The sequence below is a fragment of the Tympanuchus pallidicinctus genome, unplaced genomic scaffold (genome assembly GCF_026119805.1).
Source record: "Tympanuchus pallidicinctus isolate F22 unplaced genomic scaffold, pur_lepc_1.0 scaffold3, whole genome shotgun sequence".
NCBI lineage: Eukaryota > Metazoa > Chordata > Aves > Galliformes > Phasianidae > Tympanuchus > Tympanuchus pallidicinctus.
The window spans coordinates 8,924,273-8,941,443 of NW_026294747.1; the positions used below are offsets into that span (position 1 = coordinate 8,924,273).

Below are 17,171 nucleotides of genomic sequence, written 5' to 3' on the forward strand. Positions count from 1 at the left end.
GGAAAAGATTTGTTTGTAGTCTTATGAATGAAAAGAAACAAGATGGGGATGGAGTTGAGAGTGAAGATAATATATGGCTTGTGCTCTTGACTTGTCAATCATGCTGCCTATTTAAATACTCCCCAGTCCAGTGTTCACCTGGCCATTTCTACAATACAACAACTCATCGCTGTATTCGCTGCATGGTTGGGACGTACCAGCCTGAGTTTGGACAGAATTACTGTATTTCTTGCCCTGGAAATACCACGACAGATTATGACGGATCCACAAACATAACGCAGTGCAAAAGTAAGTATAGCAAGATAGATAGGTTTTCATCATCTGTCACAAATGAAAGGACTGGGCCATCAATATTCAGAGTGGCCTTAAGGGCAAAATATAGCTTTGCTTCAGGGAGCTTGGAGAGAAGGCAGAGGTGTTGGTCTTTTTTTGCTGCCTGCTTGCATCTCATCCCACATGACTTACTAAGGCTCATGTGAGACCTTTTCTGCAGACTGGTTTCATCATTCCTGAGAAGGTGAGTGATGGTTGTGTCTTGCCAGTTGGTGTTGGCTCACCCTGGGTCATGCTGTTAAATCTTCTCTCCCAATACACAGCAGAACAAGTTTGTGTTCTTGGCATCTTGATTTATTTCCTTTCTATTAAAAGGAATAGAAGTTGGCTCACTAAACTTAAGTTAGTAAGAATTTCTTCTTAATAGCAATCTTTGGAAGAGGCGATTACGAAAAGCCACTCTTCTAGATTATGGGAGCTGTAGTGTGGGAAGCTGAGGGCAAATTGAGGGCAAATACAAAGCAGAGAGCAATTCTCCCAAGAATCTCAGAGCTGCGTATATATACAAGTATGTGTATGTGTATATTTGAGAAAAGGGCCTGCTGTACTCCCTGTTGGTATCACTGCAGATGTGGTGCCTCAGCAGAGCACAGCAGGCTCCTGTTGGACTTCAGCTGATGCTTCTGTGAAGGTGTCCTGTCTGGACAAGCAGGTGGAGCATCCTTGCTTGACCATTGCTATGTCCTTTTAAAAGTGCCTTTTTTCTTGACTGTGGCCTGGTTAGTAGCACCTGCTATATTAATAGAGGATAATCTGTATTTTGCAACAGGCTGCACAGGGAGGTTGTGGAGCCACTATTCTTTGAGGTGTTCAAAGAAAAGAGTAGATGTGGCAGTGAGAGACATTCTTTAGTGGACATGGTGGTGGTGGGTTGATGGTTGGGCTAGATGATCTTACTGGTCTTTTCCAACCTTAATGATTCAATGATTCTATAATTTCTTAACATCGATTAAACCATAAAGGCAGAAGTGAAGCTTATTGAAAGAAACTGCATCAGATATAGACAGAAAAGTTTGTGTGCTGTCAACCATTTGCTGCCTCTGAAAGTGTCTGCATGAAGAGCTGAAGGATGCCCTCACTTTATCTGGTCATATATGCTGTTTTTTGGGTTTTTTTTTTCAGATAGGCAGTGTGGAGGTGAACTGGGAGATTACACTGGGTATATTGAATCACCCAATTATCCTGGGGACTATCCTGCAAACACTGAATGCACTTGGAACATTAACCCACCGCCAAAACGCCGCATTCTGATTGTGGTTCCAGAAATATTTCTGCCAATAGAAGATGAGTGTGGGGACTACCTGGTGATGCGAAAAAGCTGTAAGTCTGAAATGGATGTTGAGGCACATGGTACCTATCTCAGTGTGCAACACAGGCTTCTCACGTGCATTGCTGTTTGCAAAAATTAAATGTAGTGCAACTGTCCTGTACTTAAGAGTGGAGATCTCTTTAAATAGCAGTTGGGAAATTCTATTTGGCAGTGCTGCTCAGGAAAAATGGGAGAAATATTCTTGAGAAGGGGTAGATGGTTCAAGCCAACTAGTCATGGATCATGCAAAGCAGTTTTAGCCTGGGATAGGAAGAGGGGATGCTTGCTGGTCCCTGCAGTGCTTGATTTGTGCGTAAATAACTTCAGTTTCTAGAATGAGCACATCCTTCAAGCAGTAGGCCGTTTTTGTGCTTTTGTTTTTTTAGAGAAAGAAAATATATTCCTGGACTAAGAAGCTAGTCATTAGTGACTTGCCATCCCTTCTTTCCCCAGAGAAGCTGTGGAGGTGTTCATGGCCAGGTTGGATGAGGTCCTGAGCATCCTGATCTAGTTGGTGGCAACTCTGTCCACAATAGGGGGTTGGAACTGAGTGGGCTTTTAGATTCCCTCCAACCCAAGCCGTGCTATGATTCGATGATCCACTAATGGCCTGCCACAATATAAGGAAGGTTGTTTGTTTTGTTTTTTGTTTATTTGTTTGTTTTAGCAGTGGCATGCATTTCTTGTCATGGTAATTTAATCTAATTTGTATACACCTACTGGCATAAGGCATTGTCAGGTAACTGCCTATTGTGTTGTTATTGTTTTGTGTTTTTTTTTTTCTGGAAGCTTCTTCCAACTCAGTGACCACGTATGAAACCTGTCAGACCTACGAACGCCCAATAGCTTTCACTTCTAGGTCTAAGAAGCTGTGGATCCAGTTCAAGTCGAATGAAGGGAACAGTGCCAAAGGATTCCAAGTCCCTTACGTAACATATGATGGTAAGTGGATGTGAACAGCTGAATGTGTGGAGTGATGCAGCTGCAGCAGTGCAGAACTCCTTGTGGGCTCCTTGACCTCACTAAGAAGCAGGGTAACCCAGTGCTTTCAGCAGTGTCACTGTTAGAGCGCTTCCAGTAGCTCTTTTATTTTTTAGCTGAGTTAAGGATCACTGCATTGCATTACAGTCTTAAGTGCAATCATATTTCCAGCCTCTCACAAACCTAACCGAACAGCTGAGATTCTGGGCTCTGACTTGCAAAGGCAAAATGCAGAGCTTAGAGCCAGCATCCAGATTTTACATATATTTATGCCTTCCCAGCTCTGGATTACTTTGGGTGGCAGATTGCTCCCAGTTAACAATTGGGCAGAGCCCAAAATACCTCTATGATTGATTGTGTTGCTGCTATCAGATGTAATTTGGTGTCAGAGAAGTCACCGTCTGCATCCACGTTCTCTTGCATTTTGCTCCTGAATCATAAAAGCTGATTTAGAGAAATGTTCTAGTGAAGCAGTGGTGGTTGTAGTGGAGGAGAAACATATCTGTTCTTGAAACTCTGGCCCTTCTGATCCTTGTCAGAGACATCAAGAGAGAGACTGTAGCTGAGGTTTTGTCCTTCAGCATGAGTGATGTGAATTTAATGTGGCATATCTCTGTTCCTGCTGGAGTAGTGAATGAGTGCCCCTCCATGGTGAGCTGGAGATTTTCATTAATAGTGGGTAGTTTTTAGGTGATGCTTTTCCTTTTGAAGCTTTTCAAGTTCTGATTGGCCAGGGGATTTGTCTTGTAAGAAAGCTTCCTCTTACCTTTCCTCTCTTATAGAAAGAAGTCAAGAATGGGTTAGGGGAATTTGCAGATAAGTTCCAACTGTGCAGCATTGGAATAACTGCTGATATGAGAGCCAAATACCACTGGTTATTTTGGGGGTAGGGCTTCATTGTATAGCCAAGGGAGGTATCAAATATGGAAATGAACGTGCAAAGGACTCTCTTGTGCACTCTCAATAGAGGATTACCAAGAACTAATAGAAGACATCGTTCGGGATGGTAGACTTTATGCATCTGAAAATCATCAAGAAATACTTAAGGTATGTTCCATCCACTAAAATCTTGGTTTTGAATGAAAATGACACCTATATGCTAGAAATGTTGCCTCCTGCTCTGCACCTGATCTGCTCCTTGGTGCAATAGACACCTGCCACTTTGGTAGGTGGGTAGACTGAGTGGATGTCATTCCAGGTAGACTTTTCTTTTGCTGGATGTCAGCTCCAACGTGGTATAGTTTTTTTGTGGGTTTGGATTTTGTTGTTTTTTTTTTTAATTTTTATTTATTTATATATTTTTTTATTGGTTGGTTCTGTTCTTGTTTTATTTTTCTTTGCTGTTTCTGAAAGTATGAGAAAGGAAGAAATCCTGTTGCTAATTGAAATAAATGTGAAATTCCAGTGATTTTCTGGGAGTCTGAATATCAGCTTTGCTCTACTGGACTGTGAGCTCCTGAGACATTTTTACTTAGAAAGTAAAAAGTCTGTAATCTTTTACCAGTCATTAAGCTTTGGTGATATTGACCCTAATTCCCCTGTGGAATTACTGTAAAATCTGCTTTCATTTTTCTAGGACAAGAAGCTGATAAAAGCATTGTTTGATGTGTTGGCACATCCGCAGAACTACTTCAAGTACACAGCCCAAGAGTCAAGAGAGATGTTCCCAAGATCCTTCATTAGGCTCCTGCGCTCCAAAGTTTCCAGATTTTTGAGGCCTTACAAATAGCTGGCACTGTCCTTAAAATACTAACCAGCCCTTGGCATGCACAGAGGGGTTGTGGTAGGTGGGCCTGCTTTCTGTGCTGTACACACTGGCAGAGAGACTCTGGGGAAGCTTGCCAGCTCCATTCTTGGGAGTGTTTGGCTTTCTCAGCTAATATAAATATTTTGGTGAACAGAGTTTTGATTCCTTTCCAGATAATATCTTTTGGGTACCAAGGATTACTTCATGGATCTGCGAATTAGAGACTGACCATAATTTCTGTAACTGAATGGTGCCAAGCAGACATTTGAGAGCTCTGCCCTGATGCTTCATTCGTAACTCCAAGAGCTAATGAGGACAGACAGGCTAAGTGGTGTGGTTTGGGTTGAAATCTGGACTGCCGTTACTGCATATTACCTCAACAAAGCTGGGTTCATGTTCATGAAAGTAGGAACAAGTTTGATGTCTCTCTTAACATTTGCTACAGAGGAAATTCATAACTAAGATTGAAATGATTAAATCCAAGCCAGTGAGTCCAAGAATTGCAGAGTATGTAATTTTTCTCCAAACTATATGTTGTATGAAGCAAAGTATGAGCAAAGGGTTGAATATTAGCTCAAATGCTCTGGGTCTGGATCACCTTGTGTTCATGCTAGTGAACTGATAATCTACTGGTTTGAGTGGAATGATACCAGGGCATCAAAGGAACGGGAAGCAGACCCTGGCCCTCTGGATGCCTCCAATTTGGACTGACTGCAAGTGTTACAACAGAACAAATTCTGGGCTAAATTCCAATTCTCTCTCCCTGTGCATAGGCCTGGGACAACATTGTGTGTTGGCTTTTCCAAGTAGTACAAAATTCTATCCTCTGAACACCTGTAGCTGAGCATAAACTCCATTTTAAATGCAGTCTTTTCATAGATGGTGTTCTTGTATGTCATGATTTACAGCTGTTCAAGGTTCTTAATCTCCTATGATTCTGTGATTCTGTGATTCTGATTCTTACATGACCCTCAATCCTCATTCCCCTTACCTTGTCTGAGCACCTTGCAGTGGCGTTGTAGAGCAGAGGAGGGCTGCTTTCCCTTTCTTGTTGGAGCAAAGCAGATCTGTGAAGATTTTTTTCAGCCAGATCACAGATGCAGCTTTGTATGCCATCCCAAATTCTGTAATTTTCCTCAGCTTGTGCTTCTCACTCGAGCAAAGAGTATTCTGAAAGAGCCTATGAGGACAAAAATGTTGATCAAAATGTTTTTTATTGTCTGAGTGTTGTTCTGTCCACTTTACTATTACATCCTTGTCCTCTGGCCATGCAAACCACTTCCTCAGTGTAATGCACCTTTCTGGGCATTTGGTCTTTAAGGAAGATGGCCTCAGTCCCTTTTGCTTGAAGATGGACTGTTATCTTTCTGGATTGTTCTTCTGGCAGTGCTCTGAGTAGCACGGTGCCCACTGGTGATTTCTGTCTGCCCCCTCAGGAAAGATACTGACATTTTGCAGTGTGGCCAGGACAAAAGCTTCCTTTTCAGTTGTGAACTTGGATCTCCCTGGTTTTCACTGCACTTGTACGTGGTATTTAACTGTTGTATGTGAATAATACCACATCCACAGTGTGACAGATGAAATTCCCACTCAGAGCCAGAGTCAGAATCCTTTCCCTACATTGTTAGGGTGAATGAATACTACCAAATGAACCTTGCTGAACTGCCATGCTGTAGATGCCCCATGTGGTAGCATGTGAGACAGTGTGGCCTTTCACATGGTAAGGATGTGCCCTGATCATGGCACGAGGGGAAGGGGCAATAGCATTATGCCACTGACGCCATGTTGCCTAGAAGGAATTGCTGTAGTCTGAGAGGAAGGGGGAAGTTGCTTGTGTTGCTGCCAAGAGGGTGAGCTGTGTCCTAGCTGGTTTACTTGGGCTTCTGCTCTGGCTCAGGTATCTGTGGCACATTGGTGAGTCTTTGTTGCAGGGATGGAGCTGTCAGACGTGCTGCAAAAGGAGCAAATAAGGCTGAGGGGCAAGAGGGGAGGCAGGGGCGGTAGATGGGCAGAACAGAGGGTAGGAAGCCAGGGCCTTATATTCTGCTGGTGGGTACGTTTATCGTGAACCAGCCTCCCTGCTGCCCATCCTGGGAGGGACAGCAGCAACTATCTAGAAGAAAGAATGTGGTAGTGACATGTAAGGAGTGGCTAAGGGATGCTAAGATAAGGGGAAGTGTGATGGGAAAGGCTTGCTACCTCAGTGGTGAAAGTACTGTTGTGCTGAGATCCAAGTGAAGAAGCATTCCAAGACAGCTTCCTACTGGCAGCACAACCCTCTGCCATTCTGCTCTTCATGACTTCATGTGCCGGATGCAGCGTGTCAGTGAGCTGCAGGGACCCACCAACCATCTCCATATGCCAAAAGAGCACTTTGAGATGAATGACATGCTGCAGCACTGCCCAGGATGCGTGGATGGGTATGAGGCTGCAGGTGGGCACAAGAGGAGAGGGCCGTGGTGTGCCGGCTTCTGAGCACCTTCACCAAGCCTAGCAGAGTGGCTTTGCTGTAGGTTGGAGGCTATCTGCTGAGGGGCGCTGAATTCTCTCACAAGAGGGCTGCAGGTTTGAACAGTTCCATGTTGCTGAGTGACACGCAAATCATAGCAAATGGTCTCAACAGGGGTTCAAGGAAACAAAACAGTGTTTTCAGACATCCACATATTGTTAATTGGTGAAATTGGGCTTTCCTGCTTTGCATGCGAGTCACCGACTCGATCTCTGGGTTTGTTGCACTGCGCGTCATCTTGTGGGCATGCTGATGTCCTTGCTCTGCACAGCCGCTCTGGGAGTGGTGTCTCACCTCTGGACCATATGGTGGATCTCAGCTTTGCTTCTGTTACTCTCACGTGCATGGGGTGTTTTCTTTGCTGTCTGTGGAAAGAAGGAAGCACATCAGCATGGTGTATGGCCCAACACTGAGCAGAAGAACCTACCTTTGAAGAAAAATCCTTTTTGCTCCACATGCACCGCTGTGTTCATTTTCTACATAACAAGTAAAAGACTTGGAAGCACTCCTGTTACTTTATATCTGAAACTACAAATGAAAGTTCTCCCATTTATGTAGGTCCTATGTGCGCAGCAAAAAACAGAGAGGGAATTACTGCCACCTGAACTACTGGGAGAAGTGGTGACTTGCAGAATGCTGGAATATTTGGCATTGTAACTTCATAGAAATGATAGTGGCTCTGTAGAAGTTGAGTTTCTACACTCTGTGTGGTTGTAGACTGACGCTATTTTCTGGCAAGATGTAATTCCAAAGTGTTTAACCTTTTAAAACAGGATTTAACTTTTGAAATAATAATTAGTGTTAAGTGGATGACTTAATGTCACCTACATGAGATATATATGTAAGGATCTTTTTCTTGATTGTAAATTAACATGAAATGTTTCAGACTTACTTTTAACCAGAGAAATAAACCAGTGACCATTTAGTTGCATGAAAACCTTGGTTAATATTTTTAGTTGTCTTCACTGTGCTAAATAACAGTTTTGTAACCAAAAGGAGCAAGCACACCAGCTAGACTTCATATCCTGGGAATAACCCCTCACCATAGTGTTCTGTTTGCTGTAGGATGTTGTTAGCCTGCGTCTTTACCCACAGAGAAATAACTGTTGGTGTATTAAGTAGAGCACCTATTTCTGGCTGCTACAAGACTAGAATTATCTTGGTGTTAATACTAATAATTGTGCCAAAACCAATTTGTGTATGCCAAGCTGGAGTTGGTTGACCTGTTGTGAATAGCTGTGTCAGTCATCTGCCTGAAGTAACTCCTCAGTGTTTTATTACTTTGTAGATTAAGCTGACTTTTTTTTTCTAAAATAACTTATTCAAGCTTACAATATAAAAAGCAGAGGTGAAAACCTATGCTAAGACATAAGCACCCAGAACATTTTTAAGACAATTCCCTTAGTTTTGTTAGAGATTGTCCTTAAATCCACTGACTTCAATTCTTAGAGTTAAAAAATAAAATTAGACCATTTGAAATTATGAACGAGTTGCTCAATTATGATTTTAATACTATTTTTTCCATAGTCATTTCTGTGTTATCCCACTGAATAGTTGTAATCAATCTGTCAAAATATTTTATGAAAATAATCTCAATGTCGTCTTCTGAATTTATTATTATTAAGGCGTTTGTTTGATCCTCAGCTTCCTTAAATCACAATACAAGGACTGATTTATATTAAAACAAAGGTAGCCATCCAGGTTCTTTTAGTTCTCATTTGGAAGAGATACAACTATATTTCAGCTGCCAGCTGTGGGAAGATAACTCAGGTTGATGTGAAAATACAGCAAACTGAACGACATATAGGAATACTGAGGCTGTGGAAGCGTGTGATGGCTGCAGGCTGATTGCAGCTGAAAAGAGTGTTGTTCAAATATTCTTCCTGATACTGTGGATGCTGCCACGAGTGGGGTTGCAGTGATGGATATGTGAGCACTTAGCTTCCAGAGCATGGAGTGTCAGTATGAACAATCTGGTGTAGTCCCAGAACTGGAGCTGAAATTCTGGCTGGGATGTTGGGATATGTGTGTAATAGAAGTAAGTTGTAATGGAATATAGAGAGCAAGATCTGAAGGGTATCAAATCAAAGGAATCAGAAGAGGTCTGGTGTGGGTGTGGGGGTAGGAATGGTGATATGGTAATCCTTGGGAAGACAATGCGACAATAACAGTATGCAAACGTTTCTGCATTAAATAAACTCAGAAATGCAAGGGATTTTTTATTATGTATATAGATGACATTCTGTAAATGGTAGATGCAAGATATAAAACCTTTCACAGCTGGAATATACATGGACTTCCTCTATTCCTTTTAATGCTGCTCCTTTCAAACTCCTCATGTGTAAGGCTGTTCTTAGAGGAGACAGACGTACTTCTAAATAGCTAAAGGGAGGTGGGAGGCAAATGGGTGAGGCCAGGCTCTTCTCTGTGGTGTGTAGAGATAGAACGAGGAGTAACGGCCTAAAATTTGAACACAGGAAGCTCCATACTATCATATAGAAGAACTTGTTTACAGTAACGGTGACAGAGCACTGGAGCAGGTTGCTCAAGGAGGTGGTGGAGTCTCCTATGGAGATTTTGAGGACCCATCTGGGTGCCTACCTGTGTGACCTGTTGTAGGGTACTGCTTTAGCAGGGGGTTGGACTCAGTGATCTCTTGAGGTCCCTTCCAACCCCTGCAGTTCTGTGATTTTGTGGTTCTTTAAAAACACCTGAGCCAAACTTGGGGCTGGTACCAGCAGTTTCGTTTCTAGGCATCTGTGGACCCAAACCATCCTACGACAGGTTTTGCTGCTTCCCATTTAGTCTGAGCAGTTCTTTTGCTTATAGGACAGATTTTCATGCTCTGTATTTTTTGGGGTGCATGTGTCAAAACTCATTTAGTACACAATGCAAAAAGATAAGCTAGAAAGCTCAACTTTGAGGTGTTTTTTTCTTATTGAATGTGTCTGTACATACTGAATTCAATAAGGAAATCCTCTCTCACTAGCTGACTGCTGTATTTGTCCTAACAAAATTAAAATTGAAGCCTGCTCTTTTTTTCCTTATTTTTCTTTTCTTCTTTTTCTGGCACAATTCCCTTCAGTAGGCACTACAGACTTACAAACATGTATTTTAGTAATGTGCCATGAAATGTCCTATCTGTGATGATTCTGAGGATCAGGAAATGAGTTTCATTGTTTTAAGGAGAGAGAAAATCATGTTGAAAACTGAAATATCCTGAAGTGGTCACTTGAGATGCAATTTGCTTTTCTTAGTTCAAGTGTTTCATATTATACTTAGATCACTGAATATTTTTGAGGTGTTTATTTAGTGTATATTGTATGGTGTATATTTATGCCTGACTAAGTTTAGAGAGAATTTAATCTGTAGGATTCCAGTATAGCAGTGGTAGCCTCAGCATGTTTCGTGCATTCTCTCCCAGTTGCTGTGCTGGAAGAAATAAAGCAAAACACTAAGCATGGACATCAGCTTTTAGATGTGCATTGGATGGGCAATCTTATGTGGAAATAAAATCAGGAGATAGAAGAATGTGGAAGTATGTTAAACTTGCACATTATATTTGTGTCTGTAGTGTCATGCATACATTTGATGAGAGTAAGATGGGAACAACAGCTGTCATGAAAACAACGCTCACAAATACAGCTCACAAGAAGAAAAAATGAATGGCAGTTGGTGCAGGGTGTAAGTGTTGATTGCAGGCTAAGGTGTGTGTGTGCCTGGCAAAGGTGAGAAAAGCCTCTGGGCTGACACAGGGAGCTTCCGAGGTGTGTAACAGGGCAGGGAGCTGGCAGTGTGGGGCTAGGCTTTGGTGTGGCATTGCTGGCCAGCACTGCAGTTGAGGAACCTGCTGGCTTGTCCTTGGTGTGCTGGCACCCTGTAGGACCTGCATTCTCTGGATGTGTTCTTTTACAGATTTCTGTCACTGCTTCCTGGCCCACAAACCAACAGGACAGAGATGGGGTTAAATAATGGAGCAAAAGAAGTTTCCATCATGCCTTATGCCTGCATTTGGAGGTACTGAAAGCCCTTTAGTTGTGCAGTATTGACTATCCATTTGGTGCCTTGGATTTAGAGCCAGAGATTAGGAGCTCCTTGTTGCTGCACCCTCCTCACACGCTTTCCATGACCAGGGTTTCTAGCTACGTGTGTCCTGTCACCAGCTGAAAGACATGCTGCAAGATGCCAGCTGCCTGCTGGAGGTGCTGCCTGGAGCAAAACCCACAACTGCTTGATCTGAGCAGGCTGGCAGTGAAGGGTAGCCTGGGGTAAGACAGGATCATGATTTATCAGGGGTTTAATGTGGAATTCAGAGAACAGTCTGGAAAGCTGGGAACTCGACACCATGTGTCCCACAAGACAAGCCTGTGTAAGGCACAGCCCTGCTCATGAATGTGGGTGGCCCCCCATTAGCTGTTAGTGATGGAGTACTGGTGTGAGGGTTGTGTGGAAAGCAGAGGTACCCGTTAGCGAAAACAGGGCTGGCAGAAAAGTGCTCAGGAGGCTGTCTGGCTTACATAGCATAGCTACTGTGCCCGGGCTCCCATAGGTGCTAATTCTCTCAGCAAACTTACAAAAATAAAACCCTGAAAAGGCTCATCCATGCTGAGAACAGCAACTTCATTCAGTGGAAGAAGGAAACTTCGGTCTAAGAACTGTAAGCTCAACACTGCAGGCATTGCTGTCATCCTCAGCTAGTGCAGGGAGCTCCCCAGGCAGCGCCTGGAGCACCGGGTGGACGTGGCAGTTCCGAAATTCATGTCCCACCTCTGTTCAGGACACAGCCTGACCATTTGCTCTTAGCTCATAGCTCTTCTGCCCAGCATAATGTGTTTCTACACATCATAGCTGTAAAATTCAGTCTGGCTTAGGGATAATGTAAGCTCATACTGTGGCACGCTTTCATTTAACCTGCTACAGCCTTGCGTCTCCCTCTGCACCTCACAGGGTTCATTCTTGCCTGGCATATTCTCCAACAAGGAGATTTTTGAGGAGCTCCGATAATGAGGTGTAGGCTGTAGTGGCAGCTGTTCCTGTGAATGCTAGCCTCCTGCAGCTCCCCCTGTTATCTACCCCATTCACACCATGGAGATCAGGGCATTGCCGTGGGCAGTGGTGACCCTGTGTACCATCTGCAGCACTCCCCAGGAGAGGGCAGCATGTGGACCTAGGGGGAAAATGTAGTTAAGACCCATGCTGCCCAACAGTGGTAAGTTTTGGTTTAGGTCTTCTGTAGCAGGAGAGAGATCTAAAACTAAGTGTCTGCAGAAACCTGGGGGCTTCATTGCACGGCAGCTCATGCACAGATGTGTTAATACAGTGAAGGAAAGCATCATGCTGTTCCTGGGATGGCTGCAGTTGCTCTGGCAGCATCTAGATGAGTATTTCCTAGTCTACTGAAAACTCTACAAGACATGCCCCAAAATATGAAATGTTCTTTAGGGAAACTGGAGCTTCCAGGCAACGTACTGAGAGCAATGGCACCATGATCCCATATACACTTTCTTTGCTTAGCTGCTCTTGGTCCCAGCTACGGTAACCAGTCCACCTTTCTGGAGAAGAGAGATTGATAGAGAGAATGAGCTTCTATTTTGTATCATTTTGTGTTCATAAAATGCAAATATGGGGCCTGGAAAATCCATGTCACTGGGACAGATATTGCACCTCTTCAGATCACAGTGGGAGGAGACTCTTCTGAAATGAGCTCTGGCAGTGGGTCAGGATTATTCCCCTCTTTCTCCCAGTTACCAGCAAAAAGATGTGCAGGTTGCAAGTCATAGATTTCCAGACAGGAAAGAAAGCTGGAGGAAATGGTGGGAGGTTCTGATGCCCTGCTTGAGCTGGGCAGCACTAACCCTGCCTGCGGTAGGGGGTTGGAACTTGATGATCTTTGAGGTCCCTTCCAACCCAAACCATTCTATGATTCTGCGTCAGCACTGGACTCTGAACATTTGTCTTTGGAAACACACAATTGTGTGGACAATCAGCAAAATATTTTTCCCTTTTTTCAGCTGCTCAGCTTGATTAGTATCTGTAGTTGGACAGATGATCTCGCAGTGAATGGCAGCCAAAGTAGGGCAGGAACACCTCAAAGCACAGGTAATCAATAGCACCATGTCTCATTGTTGGTACCAGTCATGTACATACTCTCACCTTCTTTGCTTTCGTGGGGCAGCTGGCTTCCTATATAGATTCAGCACAGGCTGAAGTGTCTCAGTTCAGTAGACTCGAAGGTGGAGATATTTAACTAAACCACAACACGGCAAACACAACCGCTGTGTTCGGAGGGCTACATTGAAGTACTGTTGGCAATTCTGTGCGATAGCAAATATTAGCACTGAGTATATCCAGTAATGTGTCTCACTAAATCTTAGCAGTTACGAGTTGTTGCAATTTTGCATGTGCCATATGGTGGGGGATACAATGGTGGCTCACTTATGCTCACAGTGCTTGAGCGTGTTGGAGTTGTGGCTTCATAAAATAAACATAGGAGCGCCGCAGAGGTGAGAGATCCTGTGTTTGACTTACACTGTGCTGACCTCCTCTCCGATGCTGATGTAAATCAGAGTTGTATCTGAAATGAATACAGTAAAACATCTTGGGCTGGTGTTTTGATTTGTCTTAAAGCTCCAGAATAAAGATGTTTGGATATAAACATAGAAGTAATAATAATTTTTTTAAAATGTATCCCAAGTCCCCAAACATCTTTGTTTTGGGTGATAACTTTTCTTTATATTGGAACTTCAAGCACTGAAATTGAGAGTTCATCGATTATTGTTTTTGCTCTATGGGGAAATCAGAGCAATTTCAGACTTGACAAAGGACCGTCACAAAACAGCACAGTCTCTCTGCCACTCTCTTCCTACCCTCTGAAGGAGGAAATATTTATCTCATGAAGTCCTTCTGTGAGTACTCCTGTAAGTGGGAGAGGCAGAAGGGGCTCTCAGTCTCCCTTTTTAATGATATAGTAAGAATATTGTTCCTTGATGAGTCCTACACTGGCATGCATTGAAATAAGCACCTCTTCTGGGTGCTTTTGCAGAAAAACTTGGAAATTCCGATGCTGTTAAACTCATTTTATCCCTGGAGATACTGCAATTTGTGTTGCCATTGAAGGCAATACTGTTTCAGAGATGATCTGTTTTAGTCCTGATCAAGAAATAGTGATATATATTTTTTGATTTTACCTCATGTCTGAGATCTCTGTTCTCCAGGTGGTACATTTCACAGACCTTGCTTGAGGAGCTTACTCCCCTTCCCCACAAATACTGCTCTTTGGCAATCATAGACTTCCAAAGCATCTAGAATGAGAAACATCTCTGCAGCAGATTTATACTTCAGCAGAGGAAAATTCTTTAGCTAGAAAGCAAGAAGAAAGAGAGCGGGTCCAAGATCTGTGTGAGGGAGACTAGGAGCTCCACCGTGTGGCAAGGAGCTTCCAAATACCCTGTGCTTCACCATGGCCATGCACTTCAGTGTCCACTCTCAACCTGTCACCCAAAGACAGAGTTTAGGATTCCTTCTGCTGTGTAATCTGCTCCTTGTCCTGCCTACCTGTACTGCTCGCTGTGAGGAGATAGGTGTTGTTGGACTATCCTTTTCTAGCTGATGTACTTAGGGAAGCTTTTCTCTTGGTCTTCTGGTCCATTGTGGGCACCTCCTTGTGGTTAATTATGAGAATAGTTCAGTAGTTTAGAAAGAAAGGAAGAGGAGAAAATAACAACCTATTGTTTCATGCCTACAGTAATCTATGGGTAAATATTTAAAACTTCTTGCTGCCAAGTTAGAATCAGTTTAGTAAACTACTTCCATGACTGTAGCTGAGCATAGATGTCATTCTGGGTGTCACATATCCTCATTCTATCTCCACTAATGTTCAAGGTGTTGACTCAAGGAAAAATCTGACCAGCTGAGTTATGATTAATTAGCCCCACAGATCTAAAAGCAAACACTGATCTATTACATTACATTAAGCACTGAAAAGGCAATGCTTCATTGCCGTTGCTTTAGCAAATACCCCAAGGGGTTTGTGTGTACTGATATTTTGTGTACAAAGGAGTGGGCTTTCACCATGCTGGGAAGGAGTATTGCCCAGGGAACCATCTGCTTGAAATCCCCCTTCAGCAAGGCATGGTGCTTAACTGTGCTTCACCAGCAGGTGCTTAACTGCGTTGGCGGATAGAAATGGATTGTTGTATTGGAGTATTTAGATCAAGAATGGACTCCTTTGTATTCAACAAACACAGAAAGATTGCTGGCTGCTTGCATCACTGTGGCTTTGTAATGGCTGCTGTGCAACCCTTTGTCCTTTGGGCTGAAGAAGGTGAGAAAATCACTGACCAGGCGTGGAAAATATGTGGGGGTGAAAACAAGGCTGCCTCTCTGTTGGAACAAATGCTGTGCAGTCCCTGCTGTTGCATTGGCTGTTTTTCAGCATCTTAGATACTCTGCTGTGTAGGCGTTGTTAGCTCCAGTGATAGTGAAATTATCTCACAGCTTCAGGTTGGATATTAGGAATAATTTCTTCTCATAAAAAGTGGTCAGGCACTGGAATGGGCTGCCCGGGGAGGTGGTGGAATCACTCTCCTTGGAGGTGCTCAAGTAACATGGAAATGTAGCACTTAGGGATGTGGTTAATGGGGAATATGATGGTAGATGGGCGGCTGGACTTAGAGGTAATTTCCAACCTAATGATCCTATCATTCCCCTGGTGTGGGAAGTCCATAGGCCCTTTGGTGGGTGACAGTAAACTCCTTCAAGAAATCAATCAAAGCAGACTCGGAATACTGCAGCATGTGGATAGGGAGAATGCTGTTCAGCCCAGTCAGTCCTGCAGGTGCACTCTGAAGCTTTGGTTTTTGCAGGGTGTAGCAATCTCTACCAGGTCAGGGCCTGATGAGGTGCAAGTCAGTGCAACAGCCTGTGGTTCTTCAGTCTTCATCAGCAGTGGCATTCCTGCATACCCTGCCGCTCCTTGGTCCCTCTGTGTTAGAGAGAGAAAATCGTGTTTGTGTGCTGTGCAATGACTCGCATGGCTTTCACCTTAACAAGATCCCTCCTATGTCTTTAATGACCTGCATGTAAAATTTATGGTGTGGAAAGCCCCGGCAGCAGAGGCAGCTTTCACACCCAAGCTGCCTTTGGCGGGAAGGAGGAAGTGAAATCCACTGAGATTTGGGAACTATGAATGATACAGTTATGGCTAGCACTCAGAATATACATGTAGCTTACTTCAAAATAAATATTTGCAGCTCAACTCCAGCATATATATGTGGGAGGGGGTGTGCTATGTCTTAAAATTGGCCCTTTTGAAATTTTTGTCCTGCAGTACTCATTGCACAGCATAGCTAGAGCTGAGTGCAACACCTGATGGGGAGAAACATCTCCTGCTCCCTCCAGTTTCCTGGCTGCCTGTTCAGGGGGTGTTCCTGAAGAAGGCAGTGTGAGGGATACTGTGGGAGAGAGATATGGCTTTTTATTTGGGAAGAGCAGGAAAGCAAAGTTCCACAGAGAGCTTGGAAAGACCCAGTGACTAACCAGCTCTTTAGAAAAAAAGCTATTTTTTAGTCTCCAAATCAGCACAGAATCGTTGGAAGGGACCCTTAAAGGCCATCTAGCCCACCTCCGCTGCAATGTGCAGGGACACCTACACTAGATCAGGTGATCAGAACCCCATCCAGCCTGACCTTGAGTGTATCCAAGGATGGGGCATCCAATGCCTTTCTGGGGAACCTGTTCCAGTGCCTCACCATCCTCACTGTAAAAAACTTTGTTTCCTGTTATGCACCTGCTAGAGCGGGCTGTTATATAGCCTACATTGATGGATGGGATCATTTATTTTTCCACATTAATTATTGATTTCATTTTCTTAAGCTCTCTGTGGCCCCAGTGCCTCCTCTGGGGGGGACTCCCTTTCCTCTACAGTTTTGTCTTTTTTCTGGGAATATATTCCCTATTCCAGGATTCTTGCTTGCTGCTTCCTCTGTTTCTGTTGCATTATGCCACTCTGTCCTCTTCCTATTCAATTTTCTGGGGCATGGCAAAGACTAACAAATCACTTCTTTTTAAGGAAAGATGAGAAATAAATAAATAAACAAGCAGTGGAGAGGGCTGGGAGCCGACCCACTTCTTGCTGTGCCTGCCTGTTTCTTGTGTTTCATTGAGTGAGGAGAAGAAACAAGGGTGTAAAACAACTCAGCAGCTCCTCTTTCCTTATACTGGTGAAGCTGCAACTGTGACTGGGTTCTAAGCCCATGCAAACAGCTGTAAAGTGGGATACAAACACTTGTTTG

General features: G+C 43.6%; 1 protein-coding gene across 3 annotated transcripts in view; it reads left to right on the forward strand.

Moving 5' to 3' along the window:
* The window catches only part of SCUBE2 (signal peptide, CUB domain and EGF like domain containing 2), a 37,748-nt gene extending 29,932 nt beyond the window's left edge, over positions 1-7,816 (forward strand). For 2 of the 3 annotated variants that reach the window (XM_052696132.1, XM_052696131.1), the window contains exons 18-22: positions 127-288; positions 1,456-1,653; positions 2,432-2,584; positions 3,591-3,670; positions 4,200-7,816. In XM_052696132.1, the coding sequence (XP_052552092.1) occupies positions 127-288; positions 1,456-1,653; positions 2,432-2,584; positions 3,591-3,670; positions 4,200-4,352 (746 nt within the window). In that variant the 3' untranslated portion in view covers positions 4,353-7,816. The remainder of the gene's footprint in view (positions 1-126; positions 289-1,455; positions 1,654-2,431; positions 2,585-3,590; positions 3,671-4,199) is intronic. The other variant, XR_008209625.1, reaches the window with a different exon arrangement.
* Positions 7,817-17,171: the final 9,355 nt, after the last annotated feature.